This window comes from Acanthochromis polyacanthus, chromosome 5 (genome assembly GCF_021347895.1).
Source record: "Acanthochromis polyacanthus isolate Apoly-LR-REF ecotype Palm Island chromosome 5, KAUST_Apoly_ChrSc, whole genome shotgun sequence".
NCBI lineage: Eukaryota > Metazoa > Chordata > Actinopteri > Pomacentridae > Acanthochromis > Acanthochromis polyacanthus.
In genome coordinates, this window is record NC_067117.1 from 17,426,505 (window position 1) to 17,437,143 (window position 10,639).

General features: G+C 38.5%; 1 protein-coding gene across 1 annotated transcript in view; it reads right to left on the bottom strand.

Annotated features, from left to right (window-relative positions):
- The window catches only part of mapkapk2a (MAPK activated protein kinase 2a), a 31,911-nt gene extending 21,851 nt beyond the window's left edge, over positions 1-10,060 (bottom strand). Inside the window, exon 1 of the mRNA XM_022197295.2 lies at positions 9,288-10,060. Within this exon, the coding sequence (XP_022052987.1) occupies positions 9,288-9,533 (246 nt within the window). The 5' untranslated portion in view covers positions 9,534-10,060. The remainder of the gene's footprint in view (positions 1-9,287) is intronic.
- Between the last annotated feature and the right edge of the window lie 579 nt (positions 10,061-10,639).

The following is a 10,639-nucleotide window of genomic DNA, read 5'->3' on the forward strand; positions in this document are numbered from 1 at the left end:
CTACTTCTGGGTCCTTCTATCACAACCACAATACCACATCCTTCCAAACGCACTTCCCTCGTCAGAAAGAGATGCAACAGAGTAAGACAAGGTCCATGTGTGTGGGTGGGAGGCTAGTACTGCACTCAATCACAGATTACATACAGCAAACTGCCCCTGAATAAAACATATTATGTCAAAGGAGCTTACAACACTGAGATAAATGTTTACCAGAGGAGCTTTCAGCTGAATTAATCTCTTTGTTTGTGGCACAGGCCAAACAAATATTTTCACGACCATCTTAATAGAAGATCGTCTTCTCATGAGATTTGCCACCATTTTGCTATAATGTTGACAAGTAGCACAGACTTAAACAACACAGACTGATCACCGATCAACAGCCTCTCCACCAGCCACAGCAACCTTTACACAAAGGGAAAAGTACCGATAGAAAAAGATAATATACGTTTTAAACAGTCAGAAACAAAAGGTTGCTCTTAGGCCCTCATTTGTGATAGCTGTCAGAAAATACCAAGCAAATAGTTCACTCTTCACAGAGAGAAGACATATACATCTATACACAGAGACACACACAGGTTTGTGTAAAAGCAGATGTATGGTTCCATTTTGGTGTCTGCTTGCAAAGAAGAAGAGACTTCCACCAATGCAGAGGCTAAGAAGACAAGGTTGCATGCAGTCCTGCAACAAACCAACAGTACGTTACACCTCTGCGATAACATTTCCCCCGAGTTGATAGTTTGGCTCCAACTGTAAAGGGTAATGGGTCTGTGTAATGAGCAATGAATGTGTTTATGTAAAAGTACAATTTGTAACTCCTCCTGAGGCAACAGGACTCCGTTTCACTTTCGTCCTCTCCACAGCAGTGGCAAAGGAACCAGTAACAGCACAAACACACTCAAGAGAAGCCCACAAAACCAATGTAGTAGTTTCAGCCTAACATATAGCCAGGCTATTTGGCTCTCCTAAGCTTAGAAAAATTACATTACAACTTCAAACTACATCCAAAATTGAGTGGCATGCTAAGAAACCATTTGCAAACTCAAACTCTGCATCATTTGATTAAAAAGTTCAGCTTAAATACTCAATTATTTTCATCTCTGTGTCTCGCAATTTGTTTCAAGGGAAATCATTTGGTCTATAAACTATCAGGAATCTGTGAAAACTATTTTTAGCCCATCAACAGCTATTACATCTGTTGGCAAAATAAATTAAAATGTTGTAAGGGTGTTATGGAATTAAATATTTAGTGAAATCACATTCTTTTTCTTAGGATGTTTTTGTAAGAGTGTAATCACAAGTACACATTATAGGCAAGTCAGAAAGATCACATTACTGAGACAAAAAAAACCCACTGATTATTAATTAATTTTCTACTGAAAGCAGGGAGTTTACACTATTGCTCAAGCATGTAATCAGTGGCACAGTGGAGGAAAGAATAGATAATGATCCAGTAATGAAAAGACTGAAAAAACATGCCGCACTCAAAGGTACTATTAGATTGAGTAGAAAAATTACTGAGAGGACCAAAAGAGAACCTCTTCCTTCCTTCGTCCCTCCCTGCTTTTCCTTCCTTTTCTCACCATCTAATGACAGAAGCGAGGGCTGAGTTTGTTCTCTGTAGTTCTGATGACTTCTAATTAGCCACAGTAACCGAGAATTCAGAAGGCTTTATGTTGTAGAGACGAAGGAAAGTCACTACTTACAAAAACATTGTTTCATTTATGCAAGGATGGGATTCTTCTCCTCTATGGCAGTCATTTAAATTGCCTGGTGGTTCTTGTTCCTCTTTGTTTTTTTTAGCCAACTCCAGGCAGGTGTGTTCACTTCATTACACTGACTTATACTTCTTTCCAAATTTCAGGACATGCAACTGTAATGACTCAAAATGCGGCCAACGAGTTCATTTTCAGTTTTTGATGAAACTGTCAAAAAGGTGATGACTGTACTTTGTGTGTATTATTGAGGTCACTGTGGGCGGTAGAGGAGCACTGTACTGCATTACATTACAAACGGTTTCAGTTATTTTATCCAACCATTAACATACATGGCGAGGGCAAAAAATTAGAGACACAAGCTTTGTAACAGTACATTTATGAAAGCACTTGTTGCTAATGCATTGAATTGCATTAGATGTCACCTAATAAAGTGGCCAGTGAGTGCAGATACGTCCAGGATGTATGAAATTCAGAGATCCAGTTGCATAAATTAAATACCTTCAATAAATACCTTATAAATTCCATTTAGCCATTCCTATAGGCTACACATTTTGTGCAAATAAACTACAGCCAGTTACAAACATATAACCCTGAAACCAATAATTACAAATAAACCATCTCTTTTTATCCAGTACTGGCTGAGCAAATTGGCTGATAAACTCAAAGTTTCACTTTCAACTGAAATTGACTGACAGGTCATAAAGCACAAAAGAATTACATAAAGGATCATCCTAAAGTCTTCTGTAGTAAATCATTAACCTTCCCAGAGGCCAAAATTTTAAACAACTAAATGACACACTGGAATCTCCAACTTCCTGCTTTAGGCAATTGCCAGACCAACAACAGTCCGACTTAAAACTTGCAACATTCTCCTCTGTTGCAATGAATCACTGAGTTGGCACAATGTGGGCTCAGGACAACAACGGTTTCTACAAAAAAATGCAATGATATCTGGCCAGAAAACTGACTACACAAAAAGACCAAAAAGCCAAAATTATAATTACAATTATTTGAATCAATATTGAGATCAAAATTATTCACTAATTTTAGGGGCAAAAATACTCTTATGGCACTTTCACATTTAAATTAGGAATGTCAAAATTAACGAGTTAATGCGGATTAATCCATCATCATGATTAGTCTGATTACAAATTTGAGCGCAATTAGCCCATCTGTAGTCATCTGTCTATCTATCCTGTTCTTTCTTGAGTCTGTTTGCTCATGCAAATGAAATGTGATTAATATAGAATAAAAATGAATATTTAATCGTGATTAATGGAAATGAATCCACAGCAACCCTCTGATTAAAAATGTTAATTAATTGACAGCACTAATTTAAAAAGAGCATGGATTTCACTTGTACATTGTGCTAAACTCTTTCTAATGCACATCTTTGCATCAAAGTAAAGGTGGTCCTTATTGTCAAGGTATCCCCTTCATGAAAAAAACAAAACTTCCCAAAATCTTTTACCAACAAAATAAATGATCAAAGCAATGCTTTTAAGTTGTGCTTAGCTTCGACATTGTTCAGCTGCTTTTGACAGAGATGCATTGATTATAGTAAAATCTGAGTGAATTAGTTGGTTCATCTTGATGACAGATTCGTTTTTTGTAATTGTTTTGTAACAGATTTTACAGTTAACGGCAGTTTAAACGATTTTACCTCATTTTACCGTATAGGGTTGCTTTTTATAGATATCTTAGCTAAAGCTTAACAAGTACAAGAATTCAGTGAGGCAACGTCATTCTCTTGGCATTTATCAATTTAATCCTTTGCAGCACAGATTAAAGTCTCATGCCATCTTTGCATATAATTTGCTTGTACTTAACATCACTGCCATGCATCCAAAATACTTCCAAACAACGAATTGTGATCCACAACACAGGAGTACCTCTTCTTCACACATTTTTCTTTACACATTTGGCTACTGCTACAGGTGTACCCACGTAGTAGCAAGACAGCTTCCCAAAAGTGTAGTCAATTCACTTCAATTGCTCCTTGGTGGCTGAGCTGTTCGTTTAAGAAGCACTAGACTTTATCTACAGGACAGTTTTCTATGACCACAGCATGCATTTTTAACGTCACAGTCAAGCAAGTTCATCTGATTGTGGGAAACCAAAAATCATGTTGGACATTAATATTCAATTTATTGTTGAGTCCCATAACCCACACCGCTAAACCTTTGCTGCCATTTACTGGAGCGTTATTCAGCAAAGCCCTGTATTGCAATTGAGTCAAAAGTTTGAGGTAAAATGTATAATTAAACTGTTAAACACACAAGGAGACAAAAAAGAAGCCTCACAAAACCCAAAATCAAATTCCAAAGTTGCAAAATCATGTAATGTTGTGACATCTGGTAAACTTTTAAAGCAATGAATGCATTATTTTATCTGCAACTTAAGAAGGAGTTTCCTTTTTTGTTTCGGTATCATGTAACACCATGGTCACACAAATACAACTCTTTGTGTCTTTTAAAAAATGCAGTGCTATTTTGGTCAGAATGTGGCCGTAACCTGATTGCTTCCAATAACCCGGTGAGCATACAAATGTCGTCACTGTAAGACGACACCTGCAGTGCTTCACACCTTTTGAAAGTGTGTCTGTGGTAGGACACCTTAAAGGCAGACCAATCAGCACAGAAGAGCTCAAAGCTTTGCCTCAAACAAAAGCCACAAACTGAAGGCTATTGATTCTACAAGACAGGTTACATTAAGCAGAATGCATTACAAAGATATGAAATATTAATTTAGAGGACTTTGAAAACATAACCTCTCCACTTCTCTGCCACAGTCTCTTTCCTACAAACACACACGCAGACTCATAAATTATTCGGCTGCACCGTTAGCACAAAACTTGATTCAAGAGACAGGTAAAAGTTTTACAAGGTGATGTCACCTTGGGCCATGCCGGCTGCTTCATAGTTTGGGCATCTAATGCAAACCTAATGAATACAATAGATGAGATGGGGCTGACTCAGTTGACGTCAATAAGTGGAGCAACAAGGACATTAGCTCATGCAGTACAGACGTCGGTGTATGCGGTTACAGTCTGTCTCCAACAGTATGAGAAGCTAGCATGTCATAGCAGGTATATCTATGTGATAATATATACATACATGCATTTATCTGACAAACAGAGACTACTTCCAGCTCTGATATAAGAGCAAGAGATAAAGCCATCTGTCCAGAAATTTGAGCACAGAAGTATTTGCAGTACACTGTTACGGGCATTTATGTAGTTAGTCAAAATGACACAAATAAGGTTTAGTGTGTTGTGGCAATTCCCTGCCGCTCCTCTCTCAGGTTGGAACTTGTATTGCTAGTGATGATAAATAAATCTCGGTTCTGTTGAAGCCCATCTTTCTCAGCAGCATTATTTACATTCACTTTTTGAGACTCTTGTGTAACAAAATCTTGTCTTCTGATCCGTTTTCTCCATTGCTTTTGATTAGCTATGACATGCTAAAAGAGGGTGGACATGAAATGAAACAAACAGATTCAAGTTCATGTAGGTCAGTCAAAATTCTGGAGCTCACCATGATCAAAATTCACAAACCTTGAATTGCGTGAAGAATATGTTGTTTTCCTATTTCTGCACCCACACAATCCATGTTAGAAATGTTTAACACTCAGAACAAAAAGACCATAGACAGCCTGTCTGGTGTGTAATTCTCAGTAGTTCCACTGTTTTTGAGTGACCTATTTGATGGATTTGGAAAACAAAAATATAAATAAGTTTCAAAGAGAAACAAAAATGGCCTGTGCAATTGGGGAGCCCACTGGTGACTGGAGCAAGCTGAGGAGATATTTCCATATGAACCGTGTGAGCCTGTTTCCCTATGCATACTTCTATCTTGGGACTTTAAGTCATATCACTTTGGCTGATAAATTGTACTAAAAAGTCTTTACATAGGAACAGGCTACAGTGGAAAGAGCATGTACTCATACAGAACAGAATACCGTACATTTCTGTTTATTTACATAATATTACAGAGATTTATCTCTGGTAGCCAATGTCAGTCTCAGATATGCAGGTTCGTTCCATAAATCCTAATGTAAAAGAATTACATTGATTTACATTTTTAACACGAGGTAAGTCAGTCGCTCCTTTCCATATGCAAGCTTGTCTTCTCTTAATCCTCTACAGTTTCACACATTCGCTTTCTCTTTGTCTTGCTTGACATTTTTTTTTCTCTCATGCTCTCCTGCTTTGGAAAGTCTGTCAAATGATGTGTGCCTGATGAAAGCCTTGACTGGCCAAAATATTACATCACTGAATTTTCACAAGCTTACAATAATCAGTGAGTAGTTTCCTCTTTGTATGCAACTCATTGAATACACTTTATGACCAATTTTATGTCAGGTATATGTAAATGTTTTCTGAAAAAGCAGCACTGGTGAGACTGCAAAACAAACAGTTGATTTTTTGGGGTGGAAAAACGGGTCTGTTGTCTAATGTCACTTCAGAAATAATAATCAGAGATAAAGCCAAAGACAATGAGTGAGCCATGGGCAAACTATCTTCACACTGTTGCTTCTGTAAAGTTTACACAGACACATTACTGGAAGGCCACCAGTAACATGGTAGCTGTGATGAAATGTGCTATTGAGTATTACTATGTGCTAAGCACGTCTAGTGCTGTCCCCACAGGCTAACAGAAACAGAGTAGCAATTTAAAAAAAAACAATAAGTATTTGGCACGAGTTTGGCACTGTTCTTAACCAGACTGTGATGAAACTCAACCAGACTGTGATACAATTAACAACAGAACATGATGCTCTTAGTGAACTGTGCAGAATATGGTGTTGCTCGTGCTGGCAATGCTAAGCTTGTGACAGTGTTAACAAACTTTAAGCACACAACTATTAGACTGCACAAAAACAGCATGTGGACTAAGCAGGGAGTTTGTCTTTGCTCGAAAACTGCTCCTCTACCCACAAGCTTTCAGCAATCAAGACAGCTGTAGCCTGGCAAATGAGATAGCTATGTGCAAATTCATTATATCCCATCATATAAGAGGAGATGTCCTTCACTGATTTCAAATTAGAAATTTTACTGCATACTAAATGTTGACTACCGATAAAATAGCCACAGTTGTATGTATATTAATTTTAGCCAGGGGTACGTTTCCTGCTTAGTCCTAACCATCTCTTAAAAAAAAAAAAGCAAAGACCTCTACAAAGCACGTTTAAAAAGGAACTGACTAATAAGACTCAGATTGCTGCAGATATATCGCTAAAACATGTCAAACAAATAAAGATAAGTGCTATGAAAAAGTGAATTTTTTAAGTAAGTTCAAAGGTTTTAAAGTATGATACCAAATTTGCACATGTGACATACAGCGGTTTCCTGACAAACAAATGTCTATAAGCTACACTCACCGAGCACTTCATAACTTTATTATAATCAGTAGATAGATAGGGTCTTCCCTTACTCTCAAAACAGTTCTTCATGCAACAGATTCCACAGGTGTTGTAAACATTGCTTTGGAATTTTAATCCTTGTTGACATAACTTTATAAACTTAAACTCATAAACTTTCACTATTCATGCCGGAAATCAAATGTTCATGCATTATTTGACTTTTGCTTCTTCTTTTTTGGATTATCATGTTGAAAATAGATCAATTGTGTAAATGAAAAGATGGGCATAATCAGAAACAATACTTCAAACGAGCTCAGTCTTCTGCTGTCCAGTTTTGAGGAGTGTGTGGCCACTGCATCCCCACACTACTGTTGTTGTATCTATCTAAATGTTAGATGTGCTATGCATTCTCACCAAAGTTATCTGAGCTAATGTAATCTTTCTGCCAGTAACTGGATGTTTTTAGTACCAGTCTAAGCAAAGTCCAGAGACACTTGCTCGACAAATCCCAGGGAATCAGTTGTTTCAGTGAGACACAAACCAGCTTGTTGGAGATTACATTTTTCTCTATTTTGGATGTTTGATGTAAACAGTGACTCAGGCCTCTGACTTGTACCTGTGTGATTTTAAGCAGTTTCATGTAACTTGACAGGCTGAGCGGACAACAGAAAGAATAAGCAGTTTCTAATAAATTGTGTGAGGAGTAGGATTTGATTTTTGCATTAAGGGCCACATTAACCACGGTTGAACTTCTTTCATACAGTAAGTATCGGACTCTCTTCATGTCATCAAAAGTATATTCATATCGCATGGTAAAGTGATTGTAACCGACAACATTTCTAGGATAAACATAGCTTTCTTTTCTTCTGACTTTCTACTGGCTGAAGCATCAATGCTGTCTTTTCACAAGCACAGGCCTTGTGAAAAGACAACTGACAAGGCAGTGTGACTCTTTGTTTACACTGCTTAACCAGGGTTTACTAACAAACTCAAGGTTCACTGACGTACAACAGCAAGCAGGTTTGAGAAGGTGCATGTATGTGCACTCATGTTAAATACACACACAAACACACAAACCAGCAGATAGCTGTGACCTGGTTATTTATACTCACTTTTGGTTTGACCCAGTGCACTGGATTTTCCCAGACTGTGATTCATTGTGGGAAGATTTTGTGTAATTTGAACAAACTACACATTACAAACCATTCTTTAATGATTAGGAAAAACTGAATGGGCCCTCAGCAACTGAATCTACTACACTGCTTCCTGTTTCAGTCACCTGTGTGTGGGTAGCTGCTGTGACGTTTATCCTTTGTCAATCATTGACCAACAGAAAACGATCTTTAAAGGTAGTTCTGTGGGTAGCAGTGTAGTTTTATCTTAATGTTAATTTTAACCCGGAGCTCTAAGAAACAGTTGAAACTGTCAAGCAATACTTGGTAATAGCAGTTTAATCTTATCACAGTAGATAGCAGATATGGATGATATGCAACACCACTACAGCGCAGATACCAGGAAAACCACTGAAGCTAATAAAAAAAAAAAAACTACATTAATATTACATAACATGTCCAGCAATGCGATCCGTTCAACACGCAGCTCCTCAGATAAGACAGAGCACATTCCAGGTGAGGTGGTGTGATGCCTTTTAGAAATTCATTCGCTGTCTGTGTGGAAGACACTCCAGTATTAATGTACTATCATCTCAACTTGGAACATGAGAGACTTCTCCTTTCTCACTGAGGTGTATGAATCATTGATAACTCAATAACTCATCAGCAAACATCTGGTTACGCTGTAAGGTGAGTAACGATGGCCAGTGATTACAAAATTTACAAAGATAGGTGGGGTGCCAACTACAGTGACATCAAGAAACTTTGAAGACTGTAAAATGTGAAAAAAAAAATCAAATTACATTACAGTGACCAACAGGCCAATACTGAAACACAAACTCTCACTTTAAGTTGTATTTCCTCAACAATTACTTCTTTTTAGTCAGGCTATTCAATTCAAAATTAAACAGATAAGAACCCTGACAACTGAATTTCCCTTCGGGGATGCATAAAGTGATTCTGATTCTTTTCAGGTTTATTTATTTGAATAAAATTTGTGTAAGCTTCAAAGGATGTATAGCCAGAGTTGGGAAACCCACAAGTGGCCATAAAACATGATACTTTCTTTCTGTTTTACAGGCCAGATGTAACCTACCTTCAGTGCATACTTGTCGCCAGTCTTCTTCTGGAAGATTTCCAGCACTTTGCCATTGATGCCCAGCCCCAACACCTGGCTGGTCACCTTGTAATCGTCTGTTATGGCGTTCTTCTTGATCTGTAAGGTGGGTCTTGCATGGAAGGGGAGAAACTGGCCCGTGGGGTTCTGCTGCCCAGCCGGGTTCTGCTGCCCCGCCGGGTTGGGAAACAGTGGCTGGTTCTGTGCGTTGGACAGCATGCTCATAGTCTGAGATGAACAACAGGCACCTCGACAATACTGCTACGCCGATTCCCTCTCAACATAAACCGGGTCTTCCTGAGTTAGCCGGCCTCTGACGGACTCTTCACGGTGTAGCAGCCGAGCCCGGGGAGAAAATGTCGGTAGTTGCGGCGGTACAGGTTAACAAAGTCACTCGGTTAGCCTTTAAAATGTTAAATTAGCTAGCTGTTAGCATGCTAGCTCCGAGTCAGTGCTACGATCTGTGATTCACGGCTAACGACTCAGCTAGCGGCTAGCTTCTCCATCTCGGTGGGGTCTTCGGTCCACCGGTTTCCTCAAAGAACGCTTCAGGAACTTTTCTAAAACATCCTACAAGTCCGGGACAGCGCCGGGTTTGTGAAACGACAACGAAACACCTCGAGAGTGAAGTTAGAAACCCACAAAAACACGAAACGAAAGACAGAAAACAGAGAGGAAAACTCCGATGGCAGTAACACGCCAAACACACTTCACTTTCCGACGGACACCCAGCCGGAGCAGGTTTTACTCCTGACGTCAGGCCTTAAAGGAGAAGTACGGCCGAGGAGAAGCTGCTTTATATAACACAACACAAGGCCTCTTTATACCATCTGGCAGCCTCAAAGTAAACAACATTTGTGGTTTATACACAGGGTAAACTGGGGTAACATGCCCCCCATGAGAACATATAATATTCATAACCATATACAGTACCGTTCAAAAGTTGGGGTCACTTAGAAATGTCTTTATTTGTGAAAGAAAAGCATTTTTTTCAGTGAAGATAACATTAAATTAATCAGAAATACAGTCTAGATATTGTTAATGTCTAATGACTATTCTAGCTGGAAACGGCTGCTTTTTAATGGATATCTGCATAGAGGTACAGAGGAACATTTCCAGCAACCATCACTCCTGTGTTCTATTGTGTTAGCTAATGGTATTGAAAGGCTAATTGATGATTAGAAAACCTTTATGCAATTATGTTAGCACATGAATCAAACTCTTTTCATGGAAAACATGAAATTGTTTGGCTGACCCCAAACTTTTGAACGGTAGTGTATATGGAAATTCATATGGAGAATGTAGTTAAAAATTCACTTTATGCATTGTTT